Source organism: Neltuma alba, unplaced genomic scaffold (assembly GCF_004799145.2).
Source record: "Neltuma alba isolate B1F8T4 unplaced genomic scaffold, ASM479914v2 tig00013725_pilon, whole genome shotgun sequence".
Lineage (NCBI taxonomy): Eukaryota > Viridiplantae > Streptophyta > Magnoliopsida > Fabales > Fabaceae > Neltuma > Neltuma alba.
Window position 1 is genome coordinate 1,020 of NW_021637875.1, and position 19,279 is coordinate 20,298.

At 34.0% G+C, this 19,279-nt stretch overlaps 3 protein-coding genes and 1 pseudogene across 3 annotated transcripts; 3 read left to right on the forward strand and 1 right to left on the reverse strand.

Annotated features, from left to right (window-relative positions):
• The first annotated feature begins 233 nt into the window (after positions 1–233).
• On the forward strand, positions 234–3,224 carry LOC114738935 (UDP-galactose/UDP-glucose transporter 4-like; annotated as a pseudogene).
• Positions 3,225–3,467: 243 nt separating this feature from the next.
• On the reverse strand, positions 3,468–4,931 carry LOC114738936 (hydroquinone glucosyltransferase-like). The gene has a single exon (XM_028926999.1). It carries the CDS (start codon positions 4,929–4,931, stop codon positions 3,468–3,470), a length of 1,464 nt encoding a protein of 487 aa, XP_028782832.1.
• Positions 4,932–6,364: 1,433 nt separating this feature from the next.
• On the forward strand, positions 6,365–7,801 carry LOC114738937 (hydroquinone glucosyltransferase-like). Its single transcript, XM_028927000.1, has one exon. It carries the CDS (start codon positions 6,365–6,367, stop codon positions 7,799–7,801), a length of 1,437 nt encoding a protein of 478 aa, XP_028782833.1.
• A 3,726-nt stretch (positions 7,802–11,527) lies between these two features.
• Positions 11,528–15,171, forward strand: LOC114738938 (hydroquinone glucosyltransferase-like). Its single transcript, XM_028927001.1, has 3 exons — positions 11,528–11,634; positions 13,307–13,391; positions 14,197–15,171. The coding sequence occupies exons 1-3, from the start codon at positions 11,528–11,530 to the stop codon at positions 15,169–15,171; spliced, it is 1,167 nt and encodes a 388-aa protein (XP_028782834.1).
• The last annotated feature ends 4,108 nt before the right edge of the window (positions 15,172–19,279 follow it).

Below are 19,279 nucleotides of genomic sequence, written 5' to 3' on the forward strand. Positions count from 1 at the left end.
TCTCTGTCGGACAGACCCAGATGGCAACAATTCCTCATTTGTTCTTCTGGGTTTTTCTTTGGTTATCTCGTTAACGGAATCTGTGAGGTGAATTAGTTACATGCTCTGTTTCCTCTGGTTCTTCATTTTCTGGCTTCTTTTCCGTAATACCATCATAGAACTTTGGAATTTGAACAATATATTGGAAGAAAGTAAACCAAATTTGAGTTTCTTGCTTCTTTCTCTCTATAGTAATGGTCATATGTGATTGTTGTTTACTTAAAAAGTCCTTTCCCCCCCTCTTTTTCAACATTTTTCTTTGAGTTTTCTTCCCAAGATTTCATTGCATTTGCAAAATTCGTCTTCGGATTCAACATTTTCCCTTTGTCCTTGTTCCTGGCATTTAGAGTATATTCAAAATTTTGATATGTGCCAAAACCAAATAAAGCCTTTTCATCTGCCTTATTTTCAGGAATATGTATATAACAGGTGTACAATTCAGGTAAATTTCAAATGATGTATATTTCTTTTGTCAGTTATTCATGATTTTTAGCTTTAATTGAGGGCCTCTATATACTTATTAAAAAATCAACTCAAGAAGTGGTTTGGTTTCTGTTTCATTTCAGCTATGGCTGGTACTTCACGTTTGTTCAAGGATTTGTTTACTTGTTTCTAATTTACCTGCAAGGCTTCACAAGCAAGCAAATGGTGAATCCATGGAAAACCTATGTGAAGCTTTCTGCTGTACTTATGGCTTCCCATGGCCTCACAAAGGGGTCACTGGCTTTTCTGAACTACCCTGCACAGATCATGTTTAAATCCACAAAGGTAACTGACATGACCACATGCAAAGAAGATCTCTTTTGTCACTTTACCCGCTTCAGAAGGAAACTTTCTTGACAGATTAAGGTCGAAACTGAAACACCTTGAAGGTGTTTGATGTAATTACCAAGTTACAGAGAATCAAATTCTCCCTTTTAGTTTATTGTTTTATATTGAATTTGATATATAGTTTAGTGCCTCCAGAATCTCGATTATCTGTTCTTTATTAGACATGGTTTAAAACTGAAACACCTAAAATATGTTTGATGCAATTACTGAGTTACAGGGAATCTGAGAACTGTGTGTTTGATATTGAATCTAATAAATAGTTTATAGCCTCATAAATCTAATTATCTGTTCCTTTTCCTGAGATTGTTGTCATGATTCTTTCTCCTACTTATCCCCTAGCTGTGTAGCTACAAAATATTGAAATGTAATGTGATCCCACTTTGGTACATTAGGTTCTGCCCGTGATGATAATGGGTGCTTTCATACCAGGCCTGAGACGAAAATATCCATTTCATGAATATGTATCTGCAGTACTCTTGGTTGTGGGTTTGATCCTTTTCACGCTAGCAGATGCGCAAACATCTCCAAATTTCAGTGTCATTGGCATTATGATGATATCTGGAGCTTTGGTCATGGACTCTTTTCTGGGAAATTTGCAAGAAGCAATCTTTACTATGAACCCTGAAACTACACAGGTGAAGGAAAAGGAAATCATGTTATCATTATGACTTTAACTACACAGTCGCATACTCACACTGGTATTAAAGTCTTTTGAAAAGCATATGAAATACCTTACTTGTTCATGTTTGACATAGATGGAGATGCTTTTCTGCTCTACTGTAGTGGGATTACCTTTTTTAATCCCACCCATGCTGTTCACAGGAGAATTATTCAAAGCTTGGAGTTCATGCTCTCAGGTAAATTTAGAATAAACAGATCTTTTTCTAGAATTCACTTTTTGCTTTTTCCAATGGGGAATGATCTTTTCTTCTACTTTCAGCATCTCTATGTGTATGGTGTGCTAGTGTTTGAAGCGATGGCCACATATATCGGCCAAGTCTCTGTGCTTTCCCTTATTGCCATTTTTGGTGCCGCCACCACAGCCATGGTAAGTTGCTCTCACAAGCTTTTTGCTGCCTCCATAATGTCACCTTGGACCATGGTCTGAATTTTAGCTCCTAGAATTAGAAACTCACGTTACCTTAACGTTGGCATTTGGCATGTGAACATACAAATGCCTTAGGGTTAATTGTCATAAAACGATCAATATTTGAGTTTTCTGCTACCATATTAACTTGATTGCAATATGATTTAGAAAATTAAGATGGTTGGCACTTGAAATTGTTGGGTGCCTATGTGAATTTCAAATAGTTATTGGGCTTGTAAGGATCAAAGGAAGGAGAAAAGTGAGGCACTGATTGGGCCGAATTGGGCTAAATTCGGTGCAGATATTGGGAGTAGTATGTTAATTAATATGATATTGGGCCTTTAAAAGATCTAAGGAAGGAGATGGGCTCATGCCTGCAAGATTAGCCCAAGTTGGGTTAAGTGCAATACAGATACACTGATTCTCTCTCCATCTTGGTGGCGTAATTCAAACAGTTTACTTTTTGGCTTCTTTTTTGTTTTTGTTTTTGTTTTTGTTTTACCAGCATACTTTTTGTCTTCTCTCCATATCACTTTCTATAAATCACTTGCAAATCAATTTAGAAGCCTCGTGCTATATGGACTTCAACTTTATTCTCTCTCTTATACAGAGAGAGATAGCCAGATATTCAGAGTTGTAGATGAATTGTTTTGTACTGCGAACATCTAAAATTTATAAGCTGATGGTACACTGGACCAGTGAAAACTAATCTAAATTTGGCATATTGACATGCTTATGTAAACTATCTATTGGCTTTTTATGTATGACTCCTAGCAAGAGTGCTTTTATCATAAGATACATATTCCCTTGTCATTTAATGATATTGTTGGATCCTTTCTTTCTGTGTTTCATTAATAATCTTGTTCTCACAGATAACAACAGCAAGAAAGGCGATGACGTTGCTACTATCATACATGATATTCACAAAGCCAATAACAGAACAACATGGAAGTGGCCTCTTACTTATAGCCATGGGAATCATATTGAAGATGGTGCCTTCTTATGATAACAAGCCTTCCAATAAGAGAGCCTCAACCTCTCCTTCCACTGCCGTTGTGACAAAGCCACATGGTAATGAACAAGAATTAAGGGTCCATTCTTCTGAGGATGTCGGAGAAGATGAAGAAAGCAGGCCATTAGTCTAGCATGCATATGTAAATCCTCTTATGTTATGGTCTTTATGATTCTTTCTCTGACTTCGATCTGTGCCCATTTACTGTTTTTACTCAGTTGAATGGAAGTTGAATGTTGCTTGGTCGCCCAAAAAGGCAAAAAATAAAAATAATAAAAATAAAAATTTTAACATGGTTTTAACACTCCAAACTAATCCATCAATGTAATAACCGAAGTTGGTTTTGCATAAAGTAAATTAATATTCAAACATGGATTGTTGCAGGATGATTCAGTATTCGTCGAGTTCTTTAATAACTTGAACCACATTTATAAATCACATAATTAATCTTATCATTTAATAAAAAATTGAAACTGAAACTCATTCTAAGTTCTAACATCACGCTCCTATATTTTTCCATTCCATTGCCAATTGTGACAGGATCATGCTAGAACTTCCATCTTGTTTCAGTGCATCAGAAGAAGCATGTTGCAGAACTTCCATTGTTGCACGAATTCTTGTTCCTTCGTCACCAATCATCACTCTCTTTATCACCATCGCAATCTCTTCCCTTTCCACTATTCCGTTCTCATTAACCTTTGGCCTCACTGCTACATTCAAGCCATCGCTAAGCATCACAGCGATTGTTCTCTGCTCAGCAAATAGTGGCCAAGCTATGATCGGCAAGCCATGGACGACAGCCTCAAGTGTTGAGTTCCAACCACAATGAGTTAAAAAGCCACCCGTGGCTTTGTGTCTAAGAATCTCAACTTGGGGTGCCCAACATGGAACCGCCAAGCCTTTCCCTTTCATCCTCTCCATAAAGCCATTTGGTAAGAATCGCAAAGTGTTGTCATGTTTTGATGATCCAGTGAAATAATTAGCACTTGGCAAGTCATTTGGTTCTCTTACAACCCACAGAAATTTTTGACCACTCAGCTCCAATCCTAGTGCTAGCTCATTCATTTGGTTTTGAGACAATGTCCCACCACTTCCAAAAGAAACATACAATACAGACTTAGGTTCTTGTTTATCCAACCACCTTAAACACTCTGAATCATCGTGATTCACATGATTGCTGCTCACCCAACCGGCTTGAACAATAGGTCCTATGGGATATACAGAAGGGAATTTATTAGGTATGGATGATGTTGATTCACTTGCATAGCTTTTACTTTGTTCTTGCAAGGCTGTTATTGCTCCTTCTTCCAATTCTTTGAAGCTATTCACCAAGATGCCACTGGCAAGATATAACCCGTTGGATCGCCGAAGAAAATGCTCATAAACTTGGCTAGATCGATCCTGAAGTGAAGTTGGGAGATCTCGACCATGAATTGGTATACAACCTGGGATCTTGATTGGTTCTAGAAGCTGTGTGTATTCGCATGAAACTGTTTGGTGAAGCCACGAGGAATGCAAACACAGAGAAAGAACCGTGGCTGATGAGGGGAAATATATGTAGGACAATATGTTAAGTGATTTGGCTAATCCTAACGTCTCATAGGCTAAGTAATCAGCGATCAAAGCAACGAGCTTATTATTACTGGTTGAGTTGAGCGAGTTCAAAGCATGGCGAATGGATGAAACAGACTGAGACATAGCTAGAGGAACTTGAAGAGCAGGATGAATATTGGAGCCTTGTGGGAAGGTGACAGGAGGAAGAAGAACGGTGTGAATGTTGAAAGAAGGAAGAGAATCGATGAGGGATTTGGAGGCATTTGAAAGAGAGTTAAGAACTGGAAGTATGAAGGTGATATGGAGGTTTGGATGAAGTTGAAGAAGGCGTTTGCATAGTGATAGTATGGAAGCTTGATGGCTGAAAGCTGGAATTGAAACTACAGCAATGTGAGCTTTGTTTTCCATGGAAAACGTATAGCCTTCTTCCCTCCTGCATAGATCTCACACTATAATCATCTTTTGCTTTTCATATAATTACCACAGCATTCGAATGTAAATTCATAATTGATAATTCAACATAATTAACAAGTAGTGCACGCGATTTCATGTGAAAATAAATGAAAGCACATGTGAGAAACGATACTATGAAATTTTTTAACCAAGGGTTTTGAAAGGTCAACGTTAAGCAAGTGGGAAACTGAATATATATATATAAATATATATATATATATAAATATGTATGTATGTAAGGGGTAGGTATCCTATTCTTTGCTTCGCGGCAACCAATAGAGAAGGAGTTTAGTTCAAGCCAACTAGCTGGGCATTGTTTTTTTTCCCCTTTTTATAACTCACGCCTATTGTATCCTTAATAGAGAGTTCAAATTCACACTTAAAAAAGTCTTAAGAGAGGTGGTTAATGTATAAAGCCCTGACTCAACTTTTTTTTTTTATAGTCTGATAAAGCATTAAATGGATAATTTACCGATTGATTTGCAAGTTTAGTAATGTTATATAAGATAAATAATACTTCAATTTTTTTTAATATATTAATATTTTGTTGTAATTGTATACTCTCGTCCCTTAAACCTTAGTCTCCTCCTATCTGTTTGGATTTTGGACCATAAATCATGCACAGAAAATCCATACAATTTCTGGCTAACTCTTACTCATTTAATTTGCTCATAATAGAAAAGAATAATAATAATTTAGGCTTGATGTCCCCGTAGTTAAGATGCACGAGGGAGACGTGATCGTAATCACACATGAGAGTGCAACTTTCTTAATATTATTTGAGAAACATGTGATTGGAGTCTTAAACAGCTGTTAATCTATGATTATCTATTATCAATGACTTTACAACGTTGTGCATTTAACAATGGCAATATAAAATTAAGCGATGAGAATGTGAAAGAAGGCCAAAGAAAAAAACATGAAAAGAAAAGAACACATTTAAAAAAATTTCATAAAATATATCATAAACAGATCATACAAGCATCCAAGTTGGATGCATCACATTTACTTCAATATAATTTATACAGTACCTCCGGTTTCTTATAAATGGGTTCAGAGAGGTAGTATATTATATACCTCAAATAGGCTTATCTCACGGAGTAATTAGAGATCATTGACCATAATATCAAAGGTATGCTAGGTTGTAGCCTGGCTGTCATAGTGAAATCAAATTATATGAAACTATTTTCAATTAATTGATTTTTTTAATGAAGGGATCGTAGTCATGAACCTCATTTCCCATTTGCAAGTGTAACTTTCTTAATGTAATTTTGGGTACACGCGATTAGATTCTTCAATAATTGCTAATCTTATGATAATTAATTTCTTATAAGGACCCTATAAAAAATCAAGAGAGGAAGTTTCAATTCTTGCACTGAGTGTTTCCCATGGAGCCCAAAGCTCACATTGCAGTAATTTCAATACCTGCTTTCAGCCATCAAGCATCAACCTTGGCCTTATGCAAACGCCTCCTTCAACTCAATCCACACCTTCATATCACCTTCATAGTTCCAATTCTAAACTCTCTCTCTAATGCCTCCAAATCCCTCATTGATTCTTTCTCCTCTTTCAACATTCACACCATTCTTCTTCCTCCTGTCACATTCCCACAAGGCTCCAATATTCATCCTGCTCTTCAAGTTCCTCTCACAATGTCTCAATCTATTCCATCTATTCGTGATGCTTTGAACTCACTAAACTCAACCAATAAGCTTGTTGCTTTAATCGCTGATTACTTAGCCTACGAGACTTTAGAATTAGCCAAAACACTCAACATATTGTCATACATATATTTCCCCTTGTCAGCTTCGGTTCTTTCTCTATGTCTACATTCGTCCTGGCTCGACCAGATAGTTTCATGCGAATTCAGAGAGCTTTCGGAACCCATAGAGATCCCAGGTTGTATCCCAATTCACGGTCGAGATCTACCAAATTCGCTTCAACATCGATCCAGCCAAGATTATAGTAACTTTCTTCATCGTTCTAAAGCATTACATCTCGCCGACGGTATCTTGGTGAACAGCTTCGAAGGATTAGAAGGAGGAGCAATAACAGCCTTACTGCAAGAACAAACAAATAAATATCCTTGTATATATCCTGTAGGACCTAATGCGAATCAAGTGGGTCGCTGGGTTAGTAGCAATCATGTGATCAATCATGACGATTATGAGTTTTTAAGGTGGCTGAATAAACAAGAACCTAGCTCTGTGTTATATGTCTCTTTTGGAAGTGGTGGGACGTTATCTCAGAACCAAATGAATGAGCTAGCATTAGGGTTAGAACTGAGTGGTCAAAAATTTCTATGGGTTGTGAGAGAACCAAATGATTTAGCAAGTGCTAATTACTTCACTGGTTCAAAAGTAGATCCTTTACAGTTTTTACCGAATGGGTTTCTAGAGAGGGTCGTTAAAGCTGGTGGACAAGGCATGTTAGTTTCTTGCTGGGCACCCCAAGTTGAGATTCTTAGTCATAAATCCATTGGTGCTTTCTTAACACAGTGTGGCTGGTTCTCCATACTTGAGGGTGTTTTGCATGGCTTGCCCATTATAGCTTGGCCGTTGTTTGCTGAGCAGCGAATGAATGCTGCTATTCTAAGCGATGGCCTAAATGTATCAGTGAGGGTAAGGGTCAATGAGAATGGAATAGTGGGAAGGGAAGAGATTACGAAGGTGATAAAGAGAGTGATGATTGGTGATGAAGGAATGAGAATTCGCGCAGCAATGGAAGTTCTGCAACATGATGCTGTTGAAGAACTGAAACAAGAAGCAAGTTCTAGCATGAACTTGGCTCGATTGGGAATGGAATGGAAAAATATGAGAGGCTGATGTTAGAAGAATATATACGCGTTAATATATTATTCTGTGATAATATACGCGTTAATCGTATGGTTTGTGGCAGGGCAAATGATGTTCCACTACCAAAAAAAAAAAAAAAGGAGATTAGTGACGGAATTTTGTTACTAAAATTAGTGACAAAATTTAGAGATGAAAAATTTCTGTCTCTAAATTAGCAACGGATTAGTGATGAGATTTTATTTGGTCACTAAATTAGCGATGGATTAATAATGAAATTTTATTCTGCCACTAAATTTTGTTGCAAATCCGTGACTGATTCTATTTTAAATGATTAGTGACAAAAATTAGTGACGGTATCACTGATTCTACTTTAAATGATTCATGATGAAAATTGGCCACAAAATTTTTCCGTCGCTAATTTCTATCACTAATCCATCACTAACTCCAATCACAAAATATTTTGTGACGGAAATTAGTGATGAAATTTTTCCATTACTAATTTCCGTCACAAAAAATATAATATAAATATATAGTAATTATTTTTTTAAGCTTATTATTAAAATAAAAAATAATATATCATAATTTACAAGTAGTGCACGCGATTTCATGTGAAATAAATGAAAGCACATATGGGAAACGATACTTTGAAATTTTTTAAATAAGAGTTCTAAAAAGTCAACATTAAGCAAGTGGGGAACTGAATATAAGAAGTCTACTGTTCTTTGCTTGGCGGCGATCAATAGAGAAGGAGTTCAATTCAAGCCAACCAGGAATCTTGGCATTGTTTTTTTCCCATATAATTCACACACACCCGTTATATTCCCCGCAAAGGGTTCGAACTCAAAATTTCATGCTTAAAAAAGCCTTAAGACAAGTGTTTGATATCATTTATGTTACAAGAAGGCCTTGACTCAACATTGTTTATAGTTTGATAAAGCATTAAATAGAAATTTATTGAATTGTAAGTTTGATAATATTATAGAAAAGAATAATACTCCAATTTTTTTAATACACACAACAACAACAACAAGCCTCATCCCACTAGATGGAATTGGCTATATGGATTGCCCAACGTTGTGCTCTATCGACAAATATTTTGTTGTAATTATATACTCTAGTCCCTTAAACCCTAGTTTCGTCCTATCTGTTTGGACCATTAATCATCCACAAAAAATCCACACAGTTTCTGGCTAATTCTTAGTAACTCAATTTGTTTATAATAGAAAAGTATAGGCTTTATATATGTTCCTGTAACTAAGATGCACGATGGAGACATGATCACATTCACAATTCACATGAGATTGCAACTCTCTTAATATTATTTTAGAAACACATATATTGGAGTCTTAAACAGCCGTTCATCTATGATTATCTCTATTATCATTGACTTTTCAAAATTGTGCATTTATCGATGTCAATATAAAATTAAGCGATGAGGATGTGAAAGGAGGCACATAATATATATATATATATCATAAACAGATCATGCAAGCATCCAAGTTGTATGTATCACATTTACTTCAACGTAATTTATACAGTATTACCTGCGGCTTCTTTTAAATAGGTTCAGTAGTACTCCCTCTGTTTTTGTAAGAGAAAATTAACGTTGTTCGAAATGTTGGTTACAATGAGTTGGAGACCATAAATATGTAAAAAATGTAATCTTTTTTCCCCTAAAAATATCCTCATTTATGTGGAAGAGAAAAAATGTATGATGGAAAGATAATGTATGAAAATTAAACACAGTGATAAGTAATTAGAAAATCAACAAAGAAAGCTTAAGACAAATTCTAAATATCTCTTATAAAAAAGAACACATCGTATTCCCTGATTGTCTCTTATAAAAAGCAGTGAAATGAGTAATACTACCTCCGTTTCTTAATATAAAAGTTAAATAATTAATTTAAAGAGATTAAGAAAATTAGTTAAGTTAGTTATTTGTTACAAATATGTATTGATTTTCTTAAATTACGCTTATTTAATTATGTACATTGAACTACACTTTGGTGTGCCTTATAACCAATAGAGATATTTTTGAGAACACATTATAAATTTGAAAGAAAAAATAGATTAGGGTTTTACATTTAGAAGTATCAACTGGCCCTTACATTTAGAACCGGTAGTAGTATAGTATATACCTCAAAGAGGCTTATCCCATGGAGTAATTATTAGAGATCGTTGACCATAATATCACATGCAACTAAGGTGTACTAGGTTTCGTTGTAGCTTGGCCGTTTTGGTTAAATCAATTACTATTAAAATATTTTTAACGAAAGGATCGTAGTCATGATTCCCATAACGAAAGGATCGTAGGCATGAGCCCAATTTCCCATATGCAAGTGTAACTTTAATATAATTTAGGGACACGTGATTAGATTCTTAATCTTTACCTACTCCCTCTGACTCTTGTTATAGGATACCTTTCAGGAGAGAAATAAATAAATGATCCTTATTATAAGTCACCAAATGGAGTGTTAATTATATTTTTTAAGATTACCCCTATATAAAATCTCATTAATTTTAAATATGGATAATTTTTTTAAATTTTAGATAAGGTTAATAACTTAACTATCTTTCCTTAGTTTTGATGAGGTGCTCAGAAGTGGTTTATAAGAAGGACCAAGCCGAGTGTTATCTTTGACTTTACAGTATTATTGCCTCGCACTATTTATCCATGTACATTAATTAATATCACAATGACGGGTGAATTGAACCAAAAAAAAAAAAAAGCTTAGAAACAGGCGTAAAATGTGTCATCAGAAATAATACAAGTTGCAATCCCTGTTGCACACTTCATATTACTTTAACGCAATTTTTAGGGTAAATTACACACGCCAAACAAGAGATTTTCTTTTTCACCCATGCCAAATACTACTCTATTTCTATTTATAAGTCATTTATACAAAAAAAGTTTATTCCTAAATATAGGTCACTTGAAGAGTAATTAATGAGTTTTGTTTTCCTTCTAATTTTACCCAAGTTAACTTAAATAGGTGAGAGAAAATATAACATATTTTTTTAATACCATTCCTTTAATAAGGGAAAAAGGGATAAAAAAATTATTAATTTAATGTATTTCTTAGTTTGCGAGCTTAGAGTGCAAGTGACTTATATTATGCTCAATCTGGATTTAAATATAAGAGTTAGTCGACATGTTAGTTTCGATTTTAAATGTAAGACTTCAATCTAGATTTATAATTTTTTCCTAAACATTCACATATATATATATATCAATTGAACATAATAAGGCGTTTTCTATAAAGAAGTAGTTTTCAATGCAAATAATTAAAAATATTACTTTAGGTAACTAATACATATTTTTTTACAAATAACTAACTTATTTAATTACAAATTAATTATCAAGCTCTCACATTTAAAACTAGATAGTCTTAGTTTATACAATTATGTCTTATATATATAACACGTTGAACAGAACCTAATTTACAGGGTTAATCTTAGAGATCAGTAATTAAGATGATGGAGACATTAGATTCTTAAACAGTTGTCAATATCTCTAAAGTATTATCATTGACTTCACAATATTATTATAAATTTACACTTTAATATCGTGCTCATAGATCAAAAGAAGACCCTATAATTAAAAGGAAAAATGACAATAAAATACCATGTGAATTTTAAAAAGACAAATAAGGCACATGAATAAGCAAAATGACAAATAGGGCACTGGGTACCAATTTGGAATTTAGATTTTTGGCCTAATGACCGAATTGCCCTGATGAGTGAGGTAAAAAGGAGATGAAAGTGAGAAGAAAGCAGACAGAGGAAGACGTTGATGAAACACAGGAAGAAGGAAAGAAGAATGTTGGAAATGCTATTACCTTACTCCTCCGCATCACTATTCTGTAGACATTGTTGATTTGGTGGGTTTTGGTTGTGGGAAAGAGGATTTGTAGTAAGAGAGAGAGTGAACCTGTAGGATTACGTGAGTGAGTAGAAGTTGATGGCAGGATTTGGATTATTCATTTTTGTGGCTGCTTCATGATGAAATAGGAACAGGATTATTGCATTTGAGGGTTTATATTCAGTATTTAGTGAATGATGAAGCAGAAATCAGAAAATAGTGGCAAGCAATTACGTAATGTAACTGTTGTCATATGCCTGCTGGTTTTTGGTAAATCCCATTACGTGAATGGTAGATTTTATTATACATGTAGTTAATTATGAAAGTTAATAGTTCAATGTTTATTGTAATGTACTTCAGGTGCATGTTCACTGAATGATTTATTTATACTTACAAGTTGTCCTTCCGGTGAAAACAGGTTTACAAAACCCATTGAAGAAGTGGTCACTTTCACTATAAAAGTTGTAAATCCCATTATGTGTTTTGTAAAATTTAGTGTGAAATTTTATTGGTGGTGAAAAGTAAGTTACTCATCTCTCAAAAATATGTTGCAAAACCTATTAACAAAGCGGTCACTTTTACTACAAAATTTGTAAATCCCAGTATATGTTTTGTAAAATTCAACATGAAATTTTATTGGTTTTTAAAAATAAGTTACCCATCCCCTGAAAACAGGTTGCAAAAGCCATCTAAGAAGCGGTCATTTTCACTATAAAAGTTGTAAATCTCACTGTATGTTTTGTAAAATTCAGTGTAAAATTTTATTGATTTTTTAAAAACAAGTTGCTCATCCCGTGAAAAGAGGTTGCAAAACCCATTTAAGTAGTCATTTTCACTACGAAAGTTATAAATCCCACTATATGTTTTGTAAAATTCAGCATGGAATTTTATTGGTTTTTAGAACCAAGTTGCCCATCCCTTGAAAACATGTTGCAAAACCCATTGAAGAAGTGATTATTTTCACTACGAAAGTTGTAAATCCCACTATGTGTTTTGTTAAATTTAGTGTGAAATTTTATTAGTTTTTAGAAACAAGTTGCCCATCCCCTAAAAACAGGTTGCAAAACCCATTGAATAAGTGGTCTTTTCCACTATGGAAGTTATAAATCCCACTATATGTTTTGTCAAATTTAGCGTGGAATTTTATTGGTTTTTACAAACAAGTTGTTTATCTCTTGAAAACAGGTTGCAAAACCCATTAACAAAATGGTCACTTTCACTACGAAAGTTGTAAATCACAATATGTGTTTTGTAAAATTCAGGACAAATGGTTGAATAATACTAGAAAACCCTAGCTTCAGAGACTCAATCTTCTGACTTTATATGAGGAGGAGGTTGAATCAATAGCTATAGTATACACGCTATGATCTTTCTTTTCTTAAGAAATTACGGCTTTGTTCTCCTTTCAAATTCAAACACCATCTGCATCCACCGGAATAATAAATTTAGGAAAGGTCAACAGGATCGTAACGTTCGCTTTCTCCAGCCTGGTTTGACCCACTTCCTTAGCTACCGAGCTCCCAATCAACCCCATTCTCTGAAAACGGTTTTATGTGAAGAACAGAGACAAAACCAAAAAGAGGAATGCTAGACAATAACATTTTAAGCTATAGGGACCTATTGAAAATGCTCTATGAAGAATAATATTTAAGCTTCCTACTTGTTTATCACAGTTGGTGTTACTTCAACGATCTCTCCGACAGCGACATTCTCAGGGAGTACGAGTTGTTTCAGATAGGGCAATGTATTTCAATGATGGTAACCAAATTCAGCGACGGCAATCTACTCTTGCGACGGCGGCAATGTGATTTCAAAGAACCCTTTTTGGTGACTGCAGGAACTTGGATTTAGTTTCGTCGAAGAAAATCAGTTTCTCCCTTTCTCTATCGCATGAATACACTGCTCAATGTTCAGAGACAATCAGGGCAATTCGGTCTTTTGGCCAAAAATCTGAATTCCAAATTGGTACTCAATACTCTATTTGTCATTTTACTTATTCAGGTGCCTTATTTGTTTTTTTAAATTCACATGGTATTTTGTGGCCATTTTCCCTAATTAAAATATCAAGAGAGGAAGTTTCAATTCGCGCATAGTGTTTCCCATGGAGCCCAAAAGTCACATTGCAGTAATCTCAATACCTGCCTTCAGCCATCAAGCTTCAACCTTGGCCTTATGCAAACGCCTTTTTCAAATCAATCCACACCTTCATATCACCTTCATAGTTCCAATTCTAAATTCTCTCTCTAATGCTTCCAAATCCCTCATTGATTCTCTCTCTTCTTTCAAAATTCACACCATTCTTCTTCCTCCTGTCACCTTCCCTCAAGGCTCCAATATTCATCCTGCTCTTCAAGTTCCTCTAACAATGTCCCAATCTATTCCTTCCATTCGTGATGCTTTGAACTCACTAAACTCAACCAATAAGCTCGTTGCTTTAATCGCTGATTACCTAGCCTACGAGCCATTAGAATTGGCCAAAACACTCAACATACTGTCATACATATATTTCCCCTTGTCATCTTCGGTTCTTTCTCTATGTCTTCATTGATCGTGGCTCAACCAGACAGTTTCATGTGAATTCAGAGAGCTTTCAGAACACATAAACATCCCAAGTTGTATCCCAATTCATGGTCGAGATCTTCCAAATTCACTTCAACATCGATCCAGCCAAGATTATAGTAACGTTCTTCGTCGTTCTAAAGCGTTACATCTTGCTGACGGTATCTTGGTGAACAGCTTCGAAGGATTAGAAGGAGGAGCAATACCAGCCTTGCTGAAAGAACAAAGTAATAAACATCCTTCCATATATCCTGTAGGACCTAATGTGAATCAAGTGGGTCGCTGGGCTAGTAGCAATCATGTGATCAATCATGACGATTCTGAGTTTTTAAGGTGGCTGAATAAACAAGAACCTAGGTCTGTGTTATATGTCTCTTTTGGAAGTGGTGGGACATTATCTCAAAACCAAATGAATGAGCTAGCATTAGGGTTACAACTGAGTGGTCAAAAATTTCTATGGGTTGTGAGAGAACCAAATGATTTAGCAAGTGCTAATTACTTCACTGGTTCAAAAGTAGATCCTTTACAGCTTTTGCCAAATGGGTTTGTAGAAAGGGTCGTGAAAGCTGGCGGACAAGGCATGTTGGTTTCTTGCTGGGCACCCCAAGTTGAGATTATTAGTCATAAAGCCATTGGTGCGTTCTTAGCACAGTGTGGCTGGTTCTCTATACTTGAGAGTGTTTTGCATGGCTTGCCCATTATAGCTTGGCCCTTGTTTGCTGAGCAGAGAATGAATGCTGCTATTCTAAGCGATGGCCTAATCCTGGCAGTGAGGGTAAAGGTCAATGAGAATGGAATAGTGGAAAGGGAAGAGATTACGAAGGTGATAAAGAGAGTGATGATTGGCGATGACGGAATGAGAATTCGCGCAGCAATGGAAGTTCTGCAGCATGATGCTGTTGAAGAACTGAAACAAGAAGGAAGTTCTAGCATGAACATGGCTCGATTGGGAATGGAATGGGAAAATAGGAGAGGTTGATGTCAGAAGAATGAGTTTCAATTTCAGATCATTTATTCTACGATAATATATGGGTTAATCGTGTTGTTTGTGGGAGGGCAAATGATGTTCGTTATATAAGGGAATGAACATGCTTTCATATTCATTTTCTCTTTTATTTGATCTATTCTTGGTTTTGAACAAATTTGATCAGTCAGTTTTTAATGTTCGCACCATTGCATAGTGAAGACATACATTTTAAAAAACGGGAGAGAAAGAGATACAACATCGAAATATGAGAATCTTGAGATAGTTCCTCGAAAATAAATTAATTTTTATGAAATGCTTAGAGAATATTCTGCAGTTAAGTTTTTTTTTTGGGTGCAAAAAATGACTTGATTGCTCTGTGTAAAATTAGTTTCTATTATTATCTTAGTTGCTAGCTATTATCATTTGATAAGTGTAGTTTTGTTACTTATCAAAGTCATTGATATTCATCGAGAAATATAATTTTATCGAAATTTGATCAATGTCATATTTGTTGTTATCATTTGGTAAATTAAAGCTGTTGCTTATTAATATATTCATTTTCATTTCTTTTTCTTCAAATTAAAAGAGCATTTAGATAACTTTGCTACTAAATTTAATTTCAAGCTAATCTTTAAGAACTTCACAGTGATGATTAGGTTATTTTGGGGATCATGAATTGAGATTTGCATATTTAGGGAGATTATTGTGTTTTTCTTGCTTTAAAGGTTCTTGTACTAATTTCTTGTGATGTCATTGGATTTTTCTAAAAGTTCAAAGTATTAACCTTAATTTGGAAATCAAACAACTTCCTCGTACTTTGATCTACTTTCAGGTGTTTTATATTTTACAACACTCTCTTCCCAAGACATTGACATGTATACCAGGGCATATTTGAGCGGAAGAAAGTTTTGTAAAAATCATATAGTCTCTCCAGATTGGAGAAATTTTGAGATAGTTTCCCATATACAATTGCCAAGTAACAACTATTCGTCCATAGAAAGAAGTTTATCATAATTTTACTATAAAATCTTAAACACAGAACAAATATTTTTAATCAATTAACAGTAGTTAATATACTTTTCAAAAATATTAATTTCTAATAAAAACATATAAAATAAAAATTTTGATTGCCACTCAGTAAACAAACTTCAGTCTTGAAAGTAATGTCTTACTCCTACTATTAGTGTATTACTATTTATTTTATTTAAACAAATATAGGACAAAACAAGTCAGCTTGATGCTAAAACATTAAGTAAATAAATACATATTTAATGAAGGTAAAAATTTTAATTGAATTTTTAACAAAAAATCCATTGAGAAACCTTGCTGAATAATTATTAAAATAATTAAGTATATGTGATACTTTAAAATAACTACATTTATACATTTAATCAAATAGATATAGTTTTTTAGCTAATGGGCTCTTGGCCCAATGACACCTGTACCTCCTCCGTATGATAAGAGCAAGCTGGAAGTTGTATCTTAAAGTATAATTCCAATTCCACCTTCAAAATAAATAAATAGATTTTTTTAAAATTAAATGTAATGATTGATTTAGACAAATGGGCCGACAAATTATCTAGCGATGGTCATTGCGATTGTGGAGTTTTTCTCATCTTCTTTGCTTTGGTTAAATAATTAAATTTTCCTCTCTAAATTTTATTCTTTTGAGTTATTCTTCCCTTTTCTCTCTATTATTTCTTCTTTCTGGAATCTCTGAATTGTAACCCAAAGGATTAAAGTTGATGTTCCATTTGAGTTTACTAAATTGATGTGGGTTTGGGCCAATTGTTAAAATGAGATAAGATGGGCTATTTTAAGGGCCTTTTCAAATAGTAGATATTTTGTGCTTCATATTATAGTGGCGGCTTCATTTTTGTTGTTGTAACTGGACTCTTCGAAACATGCTTCATTCTGTCCAACAATTCTAGGGCAAAGACTACGTCCAACTTTCATCAAAACCAAACTGAAACAAATTTTAAAAATAAGATAAATCTGTAGGGGAAAATGTGAAATATTTATTATCATTATTTAAATACTAAATTAGGTAATTAAATAAATAGTTTGGGGGTAGACAGTAGTCACTTAAAAAAGTTGCATATACAATATGTTGAATTTATGGTGAACCTAAATCACATAGCATCCACTGATCCATTCTTTCCTCTTGAATATTTTCTTTCTTTCCATATGTTATAATATTCCCTCCAAAATAAAAAAAGAAATGGTCGAAAAGTGAAAGTAATATATATTTCTAGAAACATAAAATTAAGAAAAATGATGAAATATGATTGAAAATTGAAAGTAGTGTATTCTTATTACTATTGTATCGAATTTAGAAAAATTATTTTATGGCAATTTGAAACTACCGTATGATAAATAAAAAAACCATATCATGATAATAAAAAATAAAAATTCAAACAATAAAGCTTACCATTATTAGGGTGAAAGTGCAAAAATGATAAAAGTGTCATTAATATTGCACTTTTATTATCTTTCTTCTTTCTCATCTCTTTCCTATATTTAATAGGAGCTAAAATGAAAAAATTACATTAATTCTCATCTCTTTTCTAACCAACCTCTTATATTATATATTACAGACGAGGAAGTGTGTGTGTGTGTGTGTGTGTGTGTGTGTGTGTGTGTGTGTGTGTGTAGTGAATATGGAAAGTCGGTTGGCAATTGTTTTTTTTTTTTTTAAGTGGGAATCTGGCGTAAAGGAAGTAAACATATATGCCGTGTGGATGAGAGGAGGTTGGACTTTAGAGGTAAAGAGCGACCCAGTAAAGGGAGGACTGGAAAATAGAAGAACACGGTTTTCAAGGAGGCAGTAGATGCAAATTCAAACTAGTTGTTTTAGCACATCCAGAGTACTCATGAATGGTTTCTTTCATAATCAGCAATTACAATTTGCAGTTTTTGGGGATTTATTGTTTCATCAGTTTTATAGCCATTTTGACTCCTCATGAAGTGAAAAACTTCATTCATCTTTCAATATTTGTGAAACTAAGGATGGCATAAATATATAATAAGTAATCTATGGCCTTCATTATACTTAAGTAATGAATATTACTATATCCAGTTCCCAGTATAAAATATACTTAATTAATTTGAATAGATTGAGAAAACAATTTAAATTAGTTATTTATAAATAATATGTGTTGGGTTTTCTAAAATACTTTCTTAAATTATTAGTGTTGAAACTGCTCCTTGATTCAAACTCCCTTAACATGTATAATCAATAATGATATTTTAAGAAAAATAGTAATAAGTATGAAGTACAAAATAGATTGACATCTTATATACTTAGATCCAAACTCAAACTTCTAATAACTACCTCTTATATTTGGGATATGAGGTTTATAAACTTTTATTCCTCCTCTAATCATCTATCAATATGATTTCGTGCGTCACTTGCTAAACAAATTGGCCTCAAAGCGGAATGTGTGAAGAGCAGAACCTAATAAAACAAAATAAACAAATGATAATAAATAATAAATGATGCTGTTAATTTGCTTCAAAGGACAGAAACGAATGATCAAAATTAAAGCAGTAATAAACATGGAAAAACTTCTCATAGAAGCAAGTTTTGATTCATTTTCGTTTCGAATTAGCTTCAAATTCTGTTCTGTTTCCGTTCCTTCTCCTCTGCTTTCTATCATTCTCCCCTAAATCTTCTGTGTGTGTGTTGCATGAGTAGGTAGGTAAGCACACAAATGGTGGATATCGCAGAATAATAGATTGCTCAATTCACAATCAGATATCATAATAACTTATGGTAGAACAAGTTTTGAGCATTGACCCTATGTGGAAGCTATCTAGAGACCAATTTTTGAGCTTCGTAAATGCTATTACACTCATATTCTTGTTTAGCCAGTACGTCTCGAATAAAGTTGCATGTGTTGTCAAGTAGAGTTTGACTTTGTGCTGTTAAGGATGTTAACAAATGTACAAATCCGTGACAGATCCCTCAAATTCAAGGATTCTATTGTGACAAACCCACATATATGTATAAAGCAAAATATCCCAAATGTCATGCCCACGCATATAAAAATAGAACACAAAATGCTTAATTGAAACATAATCCAACAAACATCAAATGATGAACCCAGAATGTGATAAC

What these genes read in the sequence shown, in the direction of transcription:
- LOC114738938 (XM_028927001.1), top strand. Translation starts at nt 11,528, where the DNA reads ATGAAAGTGAGAAGAAAGCAGACAGAGGAAGACGTTGATGAAACACAG. An exon ending in CTCCTCCGCATCACTATTCT is followed by an intron (nt 11,635 to 13,306) that starts GTAGACATTGTT and finishes TGTTTATCACAG; the next exon opens with TTGGTGTTACTTCAACGATC. An exon ending in GGCAATGTATTTCAATGATG is followed by an intron (nt 13,392 to 14,196) that starts GTAACCAAATTC and finishes TGGCTCAACCAG; the next exon opens with ACAGTTTCATGTGAATTCAG.
- LOC114738936 (XM_028926999.1), bottom strand. Translation starts at nt 4,931, where the DNA reads ATGGAAAACAAAGCTCACATTGCTGTAGTTTCAATTCCAGCTTTCAGC.
- LOC114738937 (XM_028927000.1), top strand. Translation starts at nt 6,365, where the DNA reads ATGGAGCCCAAAGCTCACATTGCAGTAATTTCAATACCTGCTTTCAGC.